An 18,705-nucleotide genomic window follows, 5' to 3' on the forward strand; every position below is an offset into this window, starting at 1 on the left:
GCTCTTGGCCTAGTCCTGGTTCCCAAAAATAGGGCAGGGTTGTCTACTCTCCCGGATAGGCGGGGAGGGTCCCGAAAAATTGGGTCCCCCTCTCGGACCCCCTAAAGATGGGCAACCCTCCCGGTTTCTGGTGGGCCCCCGCTCCCCCCCCCCCCAGCTTCCTACCCCCTGACTGCGCCATTTAAATAACCTGATCTGCCAATCTCCGATGAGAAGGTGGGGCTAAAGTGTCATAATCGCATCATTTCAGCCCCGCCCCCTCCACGGAGATAGCCAAATTGGGTAATTTACCATTGTGGGGGGCGGGACTTAATGATGTCACGCTCAAGCTCCGCCCCCTCCCGAAGAGAAGATTAAAAAGGTCGGCAACCCTGAAATAGTGGAACAAAAGGAACAGGGGTCCCCTGTATATCAGAAACCAGCACTGGGCTCAAGCAGCCAGTGGTGTCATGCCACAGCCGAGTTACACTTTTCACAAAAGGTCCCCCGGCCAAAGCATGAGCATCGTGGCTGTTCAGCCTGGGTGAGTGAGGACCCTCCGAATAAATTCCCCCCCACCACCCTCCTCCAGGGGAACCCCGGCCCAGGCAGAAGCCTGGGGATGTCCCCGCCACCCCTGGGATGTGAATGGCAGGCTGATGGTGTTAAAAGTGTAAAAATAAAGAGATAAAACAATATTGGGTTCTATAGTACAACTAAAGGGCAAAGCAAGCCCCTGCTGGGACCTTGTAGTCTTACTATCCAAGAAAACACACACACCTGTTAAAATAAAACTTTATTACAAACTTCATACACACTTACCTATAGGGACCAATGTAGGCCTGTCCTCTTGTCCAGTAGATTTCACATATGTGCCTGTGAAAAAAAATCATTCTCCCAATCCCATCTGGCAAAGATCGCGTCCTCTTCGGTTCAATTAGCATCCAGGGTGCAAAAAATAAACCAAATACCCTGCTCCAGCTGACTGAGGGAGCGACAAGTGTGTTGACACGTGCAGTCCCTCCCCGAAATGAGGGACTTCCAGCACTTCCCTCAGCCAATCAGGTGCAGGCTGTACAATTTAAAATGGGCTTCTATGGTGGGAACCAGCAACTCAGGCTAACTGCAAGGTGACCCCATTGAGGGCACTTGCAGTCAGCCTGAGTGGCCGGTTCCCATCGCAAGTGCCCGCTGTGCTGCTGATCAATAGCCTCACCCACCCTGCATGTTTTCTTTCACTCTGGACCCCAGAGGCTGTAGAGAGGAGCAGGGAAAATGTGAAGTTGTGATGTTCATGTCGACATTTAGACCATTTTGCCCTTTCCCATCGACCTTTTGCATGTAGACCTTTTGGTGTAGACCTAGTGACTGATTTTGTAAACACTGCCTATCTAATAATCCACACCCACCCCAGCCACCTATTTCTCATGCAGTATCCGGACTCATGATAGAATGACTCTAGGTCGACAGTCATTAGGTCGATTACTAATGGCTGAGAGAAGATAGGTTGGCACCTTTAAATGGTCAACATACTCAAGGTTGACAATGAGGAGAAGGTGGTTGAAACAAGCAATGGATTGTCACAGACATGGTCGACACTGAAAATGACGACACGTTTTTCATGTTTTTTTTGGGTACTCTTTACCTAGCACGGCGCCCACGATTTTGATTGTGGGCATCGCAGGTAAAAAAATCGCGGTCATCTTGGGCATTGAATGCACTAAAAATCGGGTGCGACGCGACCGACGCGATGCCCGCGATTTCCCATAGGGAACAATGTTAAATTTCTCAATTGACCCGATTTTACTGTTCAATGCCTCAATTGACCCGATTTTTCCATAGGAAACAATGTTAAATGGCCCACAGAGGCCAAATAGCCACCCTGAAGTGTGAAATGGCCACCACAATTGTTAACGCCACCCCACGATCAACGTCAACCCGAAGCGTGGCGAGCGGCGGCGGTACGCGTCCTACGACCTTTTCATACCCCCACTATCCACGTCGGCGTGGAGTTGAGAATAGAATAGTGTGGCGAGCGCAGCGAGCCACCGAGCCCGAAGCGTGGCGAGCGGACGCGGATACCTTCACAGGTAAACGCGTCCCTTCGCGGGCTTCACAGGTATCCGCGTCCCCTCGCGGGGCTCGCTGCGCTCGCCACGCTTCGGGCTCGGTGGCTCGCTGCGCTCGCCACACTATTCTATTCTCAACTCCACGCCGACGTGGATAGTGGGGGTATGAAAAGGTCGTAGGACGCGTACCGCCGCCCCTCGCGGGCTCGCTGCGCTCGCCACGCTTCGGGCTCACGTTGATCGTGGGGTGGCGTTAACAATTGTGGGGGCCATTTCACACTTTAGGGTGCCTATTTGGCCTCTGTGGGCCATTTAACATTGTTTCCTATGGAAAAATCGGGTCAATTGAGGCATTGAACAGGAAAATCGGGTCAATTGAGACATTTAACATTGTTCCCTATGGGAAATTGCGTCGGTCGCGTCGCACACGATTTTTTAGTGCATTCAATGCCCGCGATGGGCGCCGTGCTAGGTAAAGAGTACCTTCTTTTGTTAGACCAACTTACCATCCAAGTGTGAGAACAGAATAATGTGCTGAGCGCAGCGAGGCACTGTGCCCGAAGCATGGCGAGCGCACGTGGTACACTTATACAGTGTCTGTGCCGACATACGTCAACCTTTTTAGTGTCAACCATGTTTATGTCAACATTTTTCTTGTATCAACCTTCTGTCAATGTCGACTTTGAGTGTGTTGACTATTTAAAGGTGTTGACCCACCCACTTTTGACCATTAGTTGTTGATCTAATGACTGTCAACCTACAATCAATCTATTATTTATACCACCCTCTCACACACATAGCCCTGGCTCAGACCCCTCCCTCTTACATACAGTTCCCTCATCAGCCTACCTCACAGATAAAAGCTCCTACCTCAGTCACTGCCTGCAGGCCCCAGATCCGATGCGCACGTGACCGCGCATCGGATCAGAATCAGAGATTTCACCCGATTTTTCTTCCCGATCTGTCAGAATAAGTTGAAAAGGGCCCAAATCGTATAAGTGGTAAGGGCCAGGTCCCTCAGGCAGTGGGGCCCACCCTGCTCTCTGCACGAAGCCATTCATCCAACATTGCTAAGAATGATCTGCAGGAGGGCCAGGGGATACAGTAACTCATTGCTGGTCTGGGCAGCAGTGGGCCCTTAGTCCTCAGGGGCCCCAGTGCAATGCACCTGCTGCACCAATGGTAGTTCAGCCTCTGATGCTCTCTGCATTACTGTACTGTCATGTGTGCTCTACGCTGTGGTGGTATACTGAGAGCTCACATGATGGTGTACACTGTGCTGTACACTGTACCTATAGCATGTTGAGCTTTATGCTGTACTCTTCTGTTCTGATAGCATGTGCTGCCATGATGTACAGTACTCTGTGTACAGTACCTGTAATGTGCTCTGTGCTGTACTGACTATCTATTGCCCTGTCCGTGTTGCAGTTCCTGTGCGCTGCACCCTTAGCTCTGCAGCCCGTGCTCCCTGCGCTGTGCCTTGGCTCGGTGCCCGGGTCTCTCACATGAGATGCGGGGGTGGAGTAATGCTCTGTTTTGGGGCTTTTCCAAATAAAAGCCGCTGAATCAGTGCAGGGATGTGAGGACAGAGATCTGAGGCCGGCACAGCATCATCAGCCAGCGGGCAGCACAGAGCAGGGACATAACGGGCTGCACAGGGACTCTCCTAGTACTTACTGCACAGTACCTCCCGGGATCCAGCCTGTGCCCGCAATACAGCCGGCCTGTACCCAGGTGCCCAGCAAGGGGACTCTGCCAGGTAACTTGCCATCTCATCACCTACCCCACATAGTACATAGGCGTCTAATATATATATATATATATATATATATATATATATATATATATATATATATATATATATATATATATATACACACTCCATGCTGCAGATTAGGGGGGTTCATCTGCTTTAGTAATTATATGGTAAACTATGTATTAGATGAGGGAAGGGCTACTGATAATTATAATAACTCCCCAGCCAATACCCAGCCCCATAATGATAATGTAGCCCATTTGTGGCATTTATCACCTCTATGCTGCATGTGTGTGTTAGCCTAGGGGTACCTGGGATCATCAGGGTATAGTGTGATTGGGGCAATGCGTAGACCACACACTGATGTGACGCTTGTGTCTCCTATAGGTATAATTGTTGCGCCCTCTAGTGGTTGGGCACGTTACTGCCATGCTGTGGATCGCGGTGCTGCTCTCGTTAGGCGCCCCCGCTGCCCTCATCCCGTACACCGGCTCCCGGTGCCCCGTGCGATGTGACCCATCCTCCTGTCCTCCAGTGCCCACCAGTTGCCCGTCCGGAGAGACCGCAGTGCGGTGCGGATGCTGCACGGTGTGCGCGGCTGATGAAGGGGAGCGGTGCGGGGAGGGACCCGCGGAGCAGATGTGCGCCTCCGCGCTGCGCTGTGTGAAGAGCGAGCTGTTTGGTGGCTCCCGGACATGTCAGTGTCCCTCTCCCCTACCTGTGTGCGGCAGCGACGGCAACACCTACAGCAGCCTGTGCAAGCTGCAGGCAGCCAACAAGGCGGTGCAGGGATCCACAGCTATCATCCCCATCCAGAGGGGGGACTGCCTGCTAGGTAAGGACAATGCCTGTCTGTCTCTGTCTGCTACAGTATCTATCTATCTATCTATCTATCTATCTATCTATCTATCTATATCTTAAAGCATAAACTAGCACCATCCAGAACCATTGCCTGTATTTTACAAACCCTTCCTCTGTAATATTGCTTTATACACTTTACAGTAAAATGTTCCATTGATCTGTGTTCAAAGCTGTTTATATTTTGGCTGCACCAATATACAGCTGCAGTTTTGAAGGAAGTCTGTTCCAGGAACTGTTCTCTCCCCCTGTTAATGTGGCCCTGAATATACCACACAGAGTTTGTAGTCTATATTTACTCCTTAAGCTCCAGCATTGTTTGCTACCTGGACACTACATTTTGGGTATGGATCGTAGGATAGACAGCAACTAGGTCGACATGCAGGAAAAGCGACATGACTGAATGTCGACATGCAGGAAGGTCGACTGAGTCATTACGTCGACACAAGCAATATGACGACATGGGGAATGTCGATAGTCAAAATGTTGACATGTGGTTTTTCACTTTTTTTGTCCCGAATGTCGACACAGTCGACATGGACACTGAATCATAGCACCGGGTTCCCCCGTATGACTCGCTGCGCTCGCCATGTCTACCTAACCATGTCGACCTTCCTGCATGTCGACCTTTAGTCATTGCGACCTTCATGCATGTTGACTAGTGGTGTCGACCTAATGCTTGTAGACCTTGTGACCGTATCCCTACATTTTGAAGTCCTCTTATACTGTGACCAATGTATTCACATGCAGCTAAGTGTACTAGACCAAGGCAAAGTGCACTGATAATGCCTTTCTCTGTTATAGGCCAGGCGGACCCAGATAGCCCCCGCTTCAAGTACAACTTCATTGCCGATGTGGTGGAGAAGATTGCCCCAGCTGTTGTGCATATCGAGATGTTTCGCATGTAAATCAATGCACTGTTATGTACTGTGTATAACATGGCTCACAAGGGATGTACTAACCTCCAATGACTTCAGGATGTTTTCCTTTTAGTACCATAAGGAACGCGTTAGCGTTAGATCTGTTAGTTGGCATACACAGCATACACATAGAGCAGTGGTAGCCAACTCCAGTCCTCGAGAGCTACCAACTGTTCACGTTTTCCAGCTCACCTATGCTTGTCGACCTTCCATCCCTGTCAACCTTAGCCATGTTGACATATTTCAGGTGTCGACTTTCAGTGGTCGACCAAATGCATGTTGACCTAAATGGGGTTGACCTAGTGACTCTATCCCCTCTCTCTCACTGAGTCTATCCCCCCTCCTCTCTCTCTTAGCACATATATACATGCATGTAGTTACATATGTATGTAATATGTGTGTTGGCTAGTTGCCCCAGGGATCTGTATCAGGCAAAGTGCAGCCCAAGACTCTCAGCATGTAAGGCGTCACACTCCCTGTAAGACCACCCCCAGACTCCTTTGACACTAGTCAATGGGAGTCTGGGGGGGGGGGGCTTAAAAGGAGTGTGATGCCTTATGCTGAGTCCTGGGTACGGGTCTACGTCTGATACATACAGCGCTGCCGATCATAGGGGACCCAGCCAGCACATATATTACATACATACAGCCGCCACTAGGGTGACCAATCCTGGCAGTTTTGGGGCCATATCGCTGCCGTGTACCCTGCTCCCAGCCACACCTTAATACCCCTTTCACACCAGAAATGCAGGGAAAAACCCAGGAATTCAGTTCCCGGGACAAGCAGGGACATTCCCGTGTTTGGACCCATTCACACCAGAAAAGTCCCTGCATTTTCTGGTGTGTGAAGGGGACGGGAAGGAGGCCGGCAGGAGGTGGGGAGGAGATGGGCAGTCGGCAGGATGGCGTCGGGCAGCCGGCGGGATGGCGGCGGAGGTGGGCAGGAGGTGGTGAGTATACTCACCCCAGTTGTTGGTCCTATGCGCAGGCCGGGGATCCACACAGATGGCGGCACAAATGACGGGACAGGTGGCGGATGAAGATGACGCAGCTCTCCGGCGCCCTCACTGCCGCTGGAAAGCTGCGTCATCATCCACCGCCTGTCCCATCATTTGCGCCCGCCGCCTGCGTCAATTCCCGGCCGGACAGGACACAGAGGACCAGCAACCCGGGTAAATATACCCTACCCCATACACACCAGCCAGGTCCCCGGGTTGAACTCGGGAACAACCCTGCTGCCTAGCAGGGTTGGATTGCCTGCAAATTAGCGCACCACACCAGCGCTAGTACTGGGTTGTTCCCGGACTCAACCCGGGAATTTAGGCTGGTGTGAAAGGGGTATAAGTAAGTAAATTTGCAGGGCCGCTGGTGTGCATGGGTGTGTGTGTGTTTTTTGGGTGCAGAGCTTTTTAAAAATCCATTAGGGAGGCCCGGGATTGGCATCCTTAGCTGCCACTGCTTCTAATGTTCCTCCTTAGCCACTCTCCACACCTTTCTTCTCCTGCCTCTCTCCCCCTCTCTGCTCCTTTCTTCTTTACTTCTCTCCACCTCAATATCTCACCCTCTAAACCTTTCCCCTACTTACTATCTCCCAGAAGCCCTTTTTTTTCTCTCCCACTGGTCTCTCTCTCTCTCTAACTTTCCCTTTCCCTGCCCCCCCCCCCTTTTCCTTGTATCTCTTTGCTTCCCCCCTCCCACCCCTACTTCTCCTTTCAGTCTCCCTCGTAGTACAAATATAACTTCATTTGTTCTCTGTAAAGTGCCTGTTTTAGTAACACTTATAACCTACCAGATAAGACAATGATACAGCTGACCATTGCTGATTATGGGATGAATCACTCCCACCATGCACTCTGCACTGTGGTGTACGGGGTCCAGCTCTAGGACACTTGCTCCAAGCCGCGCCTATGATGAATCCTCTCATCAGCGAAAACCCTTCCAACTTTGTTTTATTCGAATCTGGCACAAGGATTTAATTGTTACCAGAGAAACACTTTGGGAATGAATAGTTTTATGGTCTACAATTCATCCCTCTCTTTATCCTTCATGTACAGTACAGTAGATAATTGACCCATGACCACAGGGAACGAGTAACAGACCTCTATTTGATTTTAGTGCTTGACAATGAGGCACTTCCTCTAGGAATGTCACCTGGATTATTCAAAGCACTTTTAGGGCCAAATGTAATAGGGTGTGAAGGTGCATACACACTGTACAATTTTTTTTGACCAATTTCGTTAATCTCGGCCATTCTGAATGAAATTGGTCAAGATATATTTCAGTATGACTGTGACGAACAACTAATGATGATGCGCATACCCGGCAGTGGTTCATCAAGATTGTGCATGCAGCTCAATTTGGATATCTTTCAAAAAATAGCCTATAAACTGTAGCTAGATCTTTCGTCTTTCGTCAATATATTTTGTCAACATCTTTCGTCCAGGAAACTAGGTTAAAGGGACATGTCTCAACGAAATTGGTCCAAAAAATTGTACAGTGTGTATACACCTTAAGAGAATCAGAAAGTGATAAATTTTAGGAGAGTTTCCCCATTTCTTTTAAATGGCAAAATCAACCTGTTTTTTTTTCAGTGTAAATGATTGCTGCTTTAAAAAAATGGAAAAACTCTCCCAACTTCTCTCACATTCCGATTCTCTCACCATATTACATTTGGCCCTTAGTGTTGTATTGAACTCAGGGTTTCGACAGTGTCTAGGTGGACCCATAAATGGTCAACAATCAACATGCATCATGGTACAAATGGTTGACAGTTTTTTTTTTACTTCCGTTTTTTTCCCACATGTTTTCCCAACTTTTATTTACTAGTAACCACATGAACCACAACTGGTCAACCTACCCAAAACATGGTGAGCAAAGCGGGGGAGTAAACGTTTCCACTGATTGTGGTCACATATATACAAAGTGACACCCAAAAAAAATGTTTTGAACATTTCTGTGTTGACCATACTCATATCAACTTTTTGACCCTGTTGAGCTTCTGTACCAGTTGTACTACTGTCCTACTTTTATTTTTTCAACACTCTGTCCCTGCCAATCTAATACAGGTCGACATTATGGGGTTGTCGGAATTACTATTGACCTAGCATTCAGTCCTTGAGTAGACAGATTTACCTCATCTGGAAAGCTAAAAAGGCAGTTTCCCGAACTCTGCCATTATAATCCATGATTTAAGTATATCAATGCTTGAGCACAAAGTACCTCAGACAATTTAATATAACCATTTGTACTCAAGCATGTATATCTTGAAGACCAGGACTGGAATGACAGAGTTTAAGAAACTGCGCCTCAAGGGAAATATCAAAATAAATCTTTATTAGTACTCACACATGAACAACATGACAATCGGAAGTCTGTGTCATGCAAATGTAATCCAGACCAATCATGAACAAAACACAAAAAATGCATTTATTTACTATTGCTACAGATGTATAGTATGAATGCACACACATAATACATTTGAAGTAACAAAACACAGTTAAGGTAGAGTTCCACTTGTAGATGATACTTTATGGCTTTTACTTTTTTTAATTTATTTATTTTCAATTGTAACTGACTACAGAGATTTAAGCCAAGATTTGTGTTGATGTCTGTATCTTTTGCTCGTCCTCATCATGTTCTTGCCTCAGTGCTGAAACCCATCTTCTGACAACACATTTCTTGTCTCCAGGCTCAACTTCTTTGGGAAGCGAGAAGTGCCGTCAGCCAGTGGCTCTGGCTTCATTGTGTCAGAGGACGGGCTGATACTTACAAGTGCCCATGTGGTGACCAACAAGCACAGATTAAAAGTGGAGCGCAGCGACGGAACCACCTATGATGCCAAAATCGTAGATGTGGATGAGAAAGCAGATATCGCCTTAATTAAAATCAAGCCAAAGGTATTCAGATATTTGCCTCAAACTATTACACTGCCCATAACCACCAATTAGCTTCTACATATCATTTTATAGATCACATGATAAATGCTAGCTTGAAGATGATTGGTTGCTATGGGTTACTTGTCAGCTTCTTCATTCCTTAGAATGTTTGATACACTTCATTCTTTGGAATACTAGGATAATATATGTGAAACTGTTGGTGCAGTAGTTTGCAAATGCGATATTCAAGGCACCCCAACAGTCTAGGTCTTAGGGATGTTCCTGCTTGTGCACTCATGGTGTAATCAAACTAATACCCATTCTACACCGCTGCCAAAACCCAGGTTTTTCCCTCATGGACCCGGGTCAGCAGCGGTGTAAAAGAGGTTAACCCTTGTCCCTTTATACGGGACTTCTACCTAGGTCCTGACCAGGGACGTGCAGTCAGGGAAGGCAGGGGAGGCAGTGCCTACCCGGTCATTAGTGATAAACATAATAAAATAATACAAAGTATAAACTTATGACACATATTATGTGTCATAAGTATCTGCTTTATATTAATCTATTCATTTTGACACCATACTGTGTTGCATTACTATTTCGGAGGCACCTAGAGCAGTGCCTCTGGCTCTTAATGTTAAGGTTGAAGGAACAAGGGGCGGGCAGGGGGCGGGGCGGGCAGGGGGCAGGGCCAAGTACCAGGCTGCAAAATCCCATTAAAAAACCTATATAAGCGGCACCTATAGTGGTGCCTCAGTGACAGGGACATGCTTTCAAAGCACGCACCTGTCAGAGAGGCAGCTGCGATTGGTCAGCGCAGCAGAAGCAACCCAGGCCAGCTGAACTGGGTACAGACCTCCATCCCCCTCCCCTTCCCCACCCAGCAGCTGCACGGAGTCTCACACCTCCCCCCTCCGCCAGCGTGGGTATGATGAAACCTCCGCACATCCCCCCACCCCCCTTTCCCACCCGGCGGGTGCACGGACCTGCGCACTCCCCCCCCCCCCATTCCTGACGGCTGCACGGATACAAACACCTCCCCCCGGCGTGCGCATGATGAAACCTCCGCACACCCCCTGTGCAGAGTTTAGGTCTGCACACCCCCTGTGTGGGTCAGAGGTCTGTACCCACCCGGCGACTACACGGACCTCTGCAACCCCCCTCCTTCCCACCCAGTGACTGCACAGACACCTCTTCTGTGTGCACCAAGTGGGGGCCGCTACATAGGGGACATGCATCCAGCCGGAGAACCCAGGAGCTGTGCCCGGAGCCTGAGGGCCAAGACGAGATGTAAGTGACAGCCCCAGGGCAGGGACTGGGCAGACGGGAAATGGGATTTCAGCAGCAGGTACTGGGAGAATTGGTGGTCTTGAAACTATGTGGAGGCTGGGGGATATGTATAAGGGGCATTCTGTGTAAAAGAGCCTTTAATAATGTGGGGCACATGTAAGAAGCATTGTGTGGGGCATTATGTGCAAAAAGGTATTTAACAATTTGAGGCATATGTAAAGGGAATTATGTGTATATGTGAATTTAATAATGTGGGGGGGGGGCATAATGTGTCATGTGCATAAGGGCATTAATAATGTGGGGCATATGTGTATGGGGCATTATGTGTCGTGTATAAGGGTAATAATAATGTGGGGCATATGTGTACAGGGCAATTTTGAGTACAGGCTATTAAAAATGTGGGGCATACAGTCAGTGTATAAGGGCATTATGTGTATAAGAGCATAAATAATGTGGGGCATATGTGTAAGGTGCATTATGTGAGAAAGAGCATAATGTGTAGCAAACAGTTTGTGTATGGGGGAATTTTTTGTATTAGGGGATTAATAAAGTGTGGCATAATGTGTAAAAATGCATTAATAAGGTGTGCCATATGTGTAAGGGCTTTATTGTGTGGCAATATGTGTATAAGGACATTATTAGTGTGAGGCTAGCATTCTGTGTATAAGGTGTATTACTGTTGTGTACTGCATATCAGGGTACCACTGTGGCTGTTGAGCGAAGTGGCATTACTACTACAGGATGCGGCTGCTATGGCACCATTGATGTTTGTAGTACCCGCCACTCCCCTGCACCAAGTCTGCTGGCAGTGCCTCACCAACCACTGATCTCACCGCACGTCACTGGTCCTGACCAGGGTATAACACAGACAGGACCTGGGTAGAGGGCAGTGTAAATGGGTATGCCGGGTCATCTGACCCAGCTCCCGTTTACAGCAGTGGGGGAAGTCGTGCATGTGTCTAAGTCGCACTGCACATGTGATTTAAGGGTCGCAAACCGGATTTTTTGGGGAAATGACTGACAGTCATGTCGTGTTTGTGGAAAGGGGACTCAAATGTAGACCTTATGGCCATTTCTGAGGCTGTTCATAGCTTGTATCTACAATCCCAAATGCAGTCACACTGGATTATGAAAGTGCTAATAAACAGAATTTCTTTTTTAATGAATTTAAAATATTTTGACAGTAATTAATTACAAAATACATTCTGTTTACTAGCACGTACGTGACTCGTTTTAATCTATATATATGAGCTGAGTGCTCCCTAATTTGAAAGTAGCAAGTAAACAGTTTGCTCTGTATACTAATTGGCTCCAGCATTATATCTTTGTATCCTTATAGTTACAGTGTCTGCAGCATCTTACTTCGTGATCATAGGGCTACTGAGGACAATAAGTGACTGTTGTGAGAACAATGGTGCGCCACTGAATGCAGCTCTTGCTGTTTTCGCAGCTGCTGGGGGGTTGTCTCTGTCAGCGGTGGTAGTTCGGGGGAGTCTGGGCATTTAACACATGAGGTCTGGGCATTTAGCACACTTGAGGTTTAAAGTTCTTGATATTACAAAAAAATAGTGAGTTATCATCTATATATATGTCTAGTGTCTGTTTGTGTGTCTCCAAAACGTTACCATCTGTTGGCAGTGAGTGAAACTACATCTCTCTCACACATGCATAAACACAGAGGCAATCACAAGGTAGCACACTAGTGTTCATATATAGGTAGTATTTACATTCACTTGTATAGAGCCAGCTGTGAATCAAACTATTGAATTTGATTCGGCATCCTTAGTCTACGTCATTTTGATGAACAAGTTCCAAAAGTTAATCTGCTTCTATAGACAAACTGCGGTTGTTTGTAAATATAGATGGTTAGAATTTGTGACTAATCCCAGAACATAATGGCTGGCTTACAGTACTTATGGTTATTGCAAGAACAAGATGCACAGAGACTTCATGAAAATGGTGAATGATATACTGTAGCTCTTCCCTTGTGTGGTTCTGCCGTAAATCAGCTTTGACATTACAAAGCTGACCGGCCGCATACTGATATATGAAATAACTGGCATTTAGTCCTAACCAGGTGTCTGATTAGATGCTAAATCTCCCTGCTTTAAGATGTTTGATAGCTCTGTGACTCATCTGCAGCTGTCTTGGTCTGAAGACAACAGAGAATGGAGATTGATTGTATGTCCCAAGCATTGGCCTAGCTCCGCACGCTTGTTCTTGGTAAAGGCAGAGACAGTGATGTGGTGCGTCCGCCGTTATGAGAACAATGTGTGAATGTTTCATGAGTGTGAATGTTCCCCAGCAACAGTGACAAAATAAAACAAAACCCTGTTCTTATTATCTAAAATCTTGGGATAACACTTTCACATCACAGACTTACAATCTCCGTGATCGTGTGTTTAGGCTGAATGTATGTTCACTTGACAAAATGGCTACCTGCATTGTGTGTATACACTATGTACACATTAAGGTGCTCCTGTTTATAGAAACAATAAGCTAAAACCACTGTCCACATATTAGAAATACTCATTATTCATGCTCATTCATAATTATTGCTGCCAATAAGGTGACTACCATTACACTGTCATGTAAAAAAGGTGACCAAAAATAAATGCAACATCGGTTTGCCCATATTTGTTTTCCCTCCAGAGAAATATTGAATGAAGATAATAATTTGTAGGAGGATATCTTAGAAACACTGAGCTAATAGCTACTTCACTTGGTATTTGTAGAAAAAAACATGTGGGATTGTTGCTTAATCATTAAGAATTGTTAAAATAAAATTGCAAGTTTATCTTAAGTCTCCTTTCTTAATTTGATATCTCTCTCTCCACAGGTTAAGTTGCCTGTACTGCTTTTAGGCCGGTCTGAAGACCTTCGTCCTGGAGAGTTTGTCATTGCTATAGGAAGTCCCTTCTCCCTTCAGAACACAGTAACGACCGGTATTGTGAGCACTGCACAACGTGGTGGGAAGGAACTGGGTCTGAAGAATTCTGATATGGACTACATCCAAACAGATGCCATTATTAATGTGAGTAGTCCAGCAGCTATGTTCTCCTGATGACTGATAGATCTTTTACTATAGTACTCATATAGTACCAACCAACCAAGCCTCTTATGTTATTTTTCAACACAGCCTGTAAAATGTCAGTTAGAAGCTGATTCAGTGGCGTAACTAAGCCTCCGCAGCCCCCGCCGTCGCGGGGAGGCGCAGAGTAACTATGGGCGCCGGGGGGGCTGCGGTGCTATAGTTACCCGCTGCGCTGCTGCCCGGCCGCATCTGCGGTCACTGTCCCGTCACTCGCTCCCGGCGCCGGCTCCTGCTGATAATGAAAGTGACACTTAGAAAATGGCTGCCCCCGTATTGCAGACAGTTTTGGCAGCCATTTTCTAAGAGTCACTTTTCATTATCAGCAGGAGCGAGTGACGGGACAGTGACCGCAGATGCGGCCGGGCAGCAGCGCAGCGAAGACTGGAGCAGCGCAGCGGTGACTGAGGGAGTCTGGACGGGACAGTGACCGCAGATGCGGCTGTCAGGTATGGGTATGGGGGGGGGGCGCCGAAAAAGTTTGGCGGGGGGGCGCAAGATATATAGTTACGCCACTGAGCTGATTGGTTATTTTGATACATGTCCCCCAAAGTCAGAACTTGAAACTGCCATTGTGCTAAATAATGGAGGCTCTGTGACATCTCAAAGCAGCAAACCAGTACACAACTGATATAGCTTAGAGGTAGAGGATGGAGACAAAGGCTCACATTACTCTTTTGTTATTGCTGCTTGCTCCATGTGTGGCTGCATATATATTAAGTTAATCTGGAGGAAAATCTTACTGCATTTACCTCACTTTTCTATGGTATGTAAGCAGAAATAAGCAGGAATTTCCTGGCTGGATAACTCGCGTAGCTTTAGCATTGTTGCACAGACCAACAGCATTGGGCTGGCTAGACTGTTTAGTATAGATGTGTGATTCAGTTCTTTAGAAATCTGAATCCATTTGAATTTAGCAGATTCAAACAGAGTCCTCATGAGGTGACCCAAACTGGGTCCCGTTTCAGATCTTCCCGTCGTTTAGAATTAATTTGAAATGTAATTTATATCCAGATTTTCAAGGAATCCCAAACCCAAGATTTTGATTTTAAGTCATAATTCCAACCAGAACATGTGAAGGTGTTTTTGTAAAACTGAAACCAAAGCACAATGATAAAATTAGAACCAAAAGACTAGAATTCAGGCACATCTCTACTGTGTAGGTTACTGGTGTTGCATTGAAATGTGACCCTGGATGACCTTGTTGGAGGAGGGACACTTTTTTTGGAACACTTCTTATAGTCTGCTTTTAATTTTGACTGACCTGAAGATCTAGCATTCCTCTGATTTTCTGGTTTCTCAGATTTACATAACGCAAGAGCACCACTTTCTTCAACTAAGTATGCCCATTTTTCACAAAAGTGTTGTTGGTGCTTCTCCATCATCTTTCCCTTATCTTGAGTGTACTTTATGTTTCAAATAGATCTGAAATTGTAACTGGGGTAGTTGTACATATGCAGGGGTTTAAGTGGGGGTGAACGGGTTGGGACTGGGTTCCACAACCTCTAATGGTAGGGGGAACGCAGTTCGACCTCCACCACCAATGTTCCCTCTAATTTTACGGCTGTGTGCGGCAAAATATTTTGGCTGTGCAACTTTGGAAGGAATTTTTTATTTTTGTGCGTCACTTATATATAACTAGAAAACGACGTTCAGCATTTGTGTTAACTTTACTTCAAAATGATATTAAACATTCAAAACCCAGCACATGATGTAGTTAATGGGTGAAACACACATTCATTTAGTCCACAACTGCAAAAAGGGGACCACTGCTGCTTTGTGCGCTCTGTTGTAATGTCTGTGCGCACGCTCGTCGAGTTGTGTGCGCGCGCACGAGCGCACAGCTTAGAGGGAACACTGTCCACCACAGCCCTGCACAATAAACCCAACATAAAAGCCTGTCCCAGCACCTTCCTTTTCTAGCACGGCATATGTGAGCCACTAAGAGGAGCAGCCGGGTTTGTGCATGCTGAAGACAAGGTGAGAGGTGGCTGGGAGTACACAGATGAAAGGATGCTTTTTTGAGGGACAGAGGCAGATATGTGTATAAGGGGCACTTACGGTGGACATTTTGTGTAGGGGATACTACTGCTGTGGGCATTGTGTGTATAAGCGGCAATACTTCTGTGGGAAGTATGTATAAGTGACACAACTATGTGGCATAGATGTAAAAGGAGTACTACTGTGTAGCATAAACTGAATAAGGGGCACAACTGTGTCATCATGTAATATAAAAGGCACTACTAAGTGGTGTAATATGAATCAGGGGCACTACATGTGGACTACTGTGAATATGAATTGAGGGTACTATAGTACACCCCTTCCTTGTGAGACCACTGTCCCTTTATATAGTATGCGAGGTAGGGCACAGTTTGCTTGGGGTGCTGGAAATCCTGGCACTGGTTCAGCTCTGCCTTATTGGGCGGAGAGGGTTTGGTGGCAGGGGAAATGTGTTCCACCACCTCCTAGGGGCACTTTAAGCCATGTATATATGTCATTATGGCAGAGAAGTGCTGTCAGGGCCATTTTGTGCATCAGGGGAGAGATGTATCAAGCTTCAGAAAGTGATAAAGTGGAGAGTGATAAACAGCCAGTCAATCAGCTCCTAACTGACATTTTTCACACCCAACCTGTAACATGGCAGTTAGGAGCTGATTAGCTGGTGGTTTATCACTCTCCATTTTATCACTAATTGGAGCTTGATACATCTGGTCCCAGGTCTCCACCATGTATGAATCCAAGGATGTGTGCAAGATCTATTTTGGCACTGCTATCTATAATATAACACTCTGATATACTGCAATGAACACCAGATTGACAGATTTCTGATTTGGAAGTACAGATGTGTTCACGCCTCCTTTCGCGTTACATAGCCCTTTTCTGACTCGGTACCACTGGGCATCTTGTTTTTTTCTGTTAAATAACCTCTTATTTGCATAAAGGAGTGAATATGATGCACAAACAGCTTCTGGTAATTAAAACAATGGCCCTTATTCTGATCGGTGCGGCGGGATCCGATTATGCGGCCAGGACCGTGCGTGCGAAACCCCGCCTTCCATACGGATCGCCAACTCCGTCCGTACGCGGTAAGAAGCTGGCCGAACGGACCGCACGTGTATTTTTCACGGAATACGCCTCCTCCATCTCAGGGAACCTCCCCCATCATTCGATGGTCGCAGACCATCGAATGCAGGACCGAGTGCTCCACCAGCTCCCGCAACCTCAGACCACACGGACATTTTTCCGTGCAAAAGCAGGGATCTGGGCGGGCAGCTGACATCCGGCGATGTCATATGTCCGCCCCCTACACGTGCGTCACGGCCGCATTACCATACGTACGCCCAGCGTTTGCATGGGAACGCCCATGAAACGCGGGGCGTATGCATATGGTAATGAGCCCAAATAGCCCTTCACGCCCCTCTCCACCCCCTGTTCGGAGTGTTCACATTTCATGCGGGATTTGGCCGTACGCCCCGCTCGCACATGCGCAGAGACGCCTCTGCACATGCGCAGACACAAAACATCGGCGGCACGAACGCACGCGGATATTACCGCACCGACCAGAATAAGGGCCAATATGTGGCATGTCTATATTCAGTGTGTGACAGCTGCTGTATCACAATGCTACCTTATTGTTTTCCAGGAAGGCACTGTAATGATCCATGCAAATACAGCTGTAGTCACACACTGATTATAGACATACTGCAGATCATTTTAATCAGCAGGAGCTGCTTGTACGTTGCTCCATTATACAAGTAAGATGCTATTTAATAATAAAAAAGTGGCTAAAAACTAAGACACCTGGCAGTACAGTCACACAGAGGTCACGTGCTATGTATGATACGAATTGTATCACATGGTAGACAGATTTATGTATACACATCTGTAAAGCAAAAAATAAATTAAAAAAAGCAAGTAACTTTAGGGGAAATTTAATAGGATGAGAGCTTCAGAAAGTGAGAGATTTGGTAAGAAATCTCCAGTTTTTTTAAAGCGGCAATCATTTACACTGCAAAATCACACTGGTTACATTGCCGGTGAGCACACTGGCCCTGATAGACTGGAACGGACCGACAAATATTCTTTGTACAGTACTGCGTAATTAGTTGTGCTATACAATAATAAAGTAATATTCTAAAGATATCTAATGACACATTTTGTTTCTTACAGTACGGGAACTCAGGAGGCCCGCTTGTAAATTTGGTAAGAGATTCTGCCCTCGGGTACTGGGAGTGTGTGAGCTTATGCTGTCAGAACGCATTGACTGATATGGTCTGGCATGAGGTTTTTGCGGTTGGCATCTCATTACTACATGAGACAACTATGCATGGTTGGCAAGACTAACAGGGTGGTGGTGCCGGTGACTGGCTGACTAACCACCTGCAGTTTTTATACATCAAAAGTTCAATAAATCTAAACTTATTTATGGATGTTTAAGTCTCTTGGGTGGAGGGAAAGTCCTATGTTCCAGGAAGATACGGTAAAAAGCTGCATGATTTAGGATTAGAACTGCACCAGTTACTGCCAGTAACTTAGCGGGTGCGGGGAGTTTTAGAGAGAAGGAGAAAAGGAAAATAACAGTGTATTTCCACAAATGTGCTGACTAGAACCCAAATCCTCTCCTTCCCATCAACCCTTTCTTTATGTGATTCCTGTTACCCTTTTTGTATCCAACATATCTCATTTGTCTTTTCCCAATTGTTGGATTTTTGTTTTTACATATAATTGTTTATGAATAGTTTATTTCACTACTGATGGGTCCCATCTTAGTAAATAAACCCCATAATGGGTGGGATGTACTAAGGGAAAAATGGGGTAAAACCCCCGTTTTCGGTGATACCATATAGAAGCCTATGGGCTTCTTATCG

At 46.5% G+C, this 18,705-nt stretch overlaps 1 protein-coding gene across 1 annotated transcript in view; it reads left to right on the forward strand.

The window, feature by feature from the left end:
* The first annotated feature begins 3,633 nt into the window (after window positions 1–3,633).
* HTRA1 (HtrA serine peptidase 1) overlaps window positions 3,634–18,705 on the forward strand; it is a 32,883-nt gene continuing 17,811 nt past the window's right edge. Inside the window, exons 1-6 of the mRNA XM_083149198.1 lie at window positions 3,634–3,807; window positions 4,192–4,639; window positions 5,467–5,566; window positions 9,270–9,477; window positions 13,586–13,780; window positions 18,008–18,040. Coding sequence (XP_083005324.1) covers window positions 4,234–4,639; window positions 5,467–5,566; window positions 9,270–9,477; window positions 13,586–13,780; window positions 18,008–18,040 — 942 coding nt within the window. The 5' untranslated portion in view covers window positions 3,634–3,807; window positions 4,192–4,233. The remainder of the gene's footprint in view (window positions 3,808–4,191; window positions 4,640–5,466; window positions 5,567–9,269; window positions 9,478–13,585; window positions 13,781–18,007; window positions 18,041–18,705) is intronic.

This window comes from Crinia signifera, chromosome 6, assembly GCF_055691185.1.
Source record: "Crinia signifera chromosome 6, ASM5569118v1, whole genome shotgun sequence".
Lineage (NCBI taxonomy): Eukaryota > Metazoa > Chordata > Amphibia > Anura > Myobatrachidae > Crinia > Crinia signifera.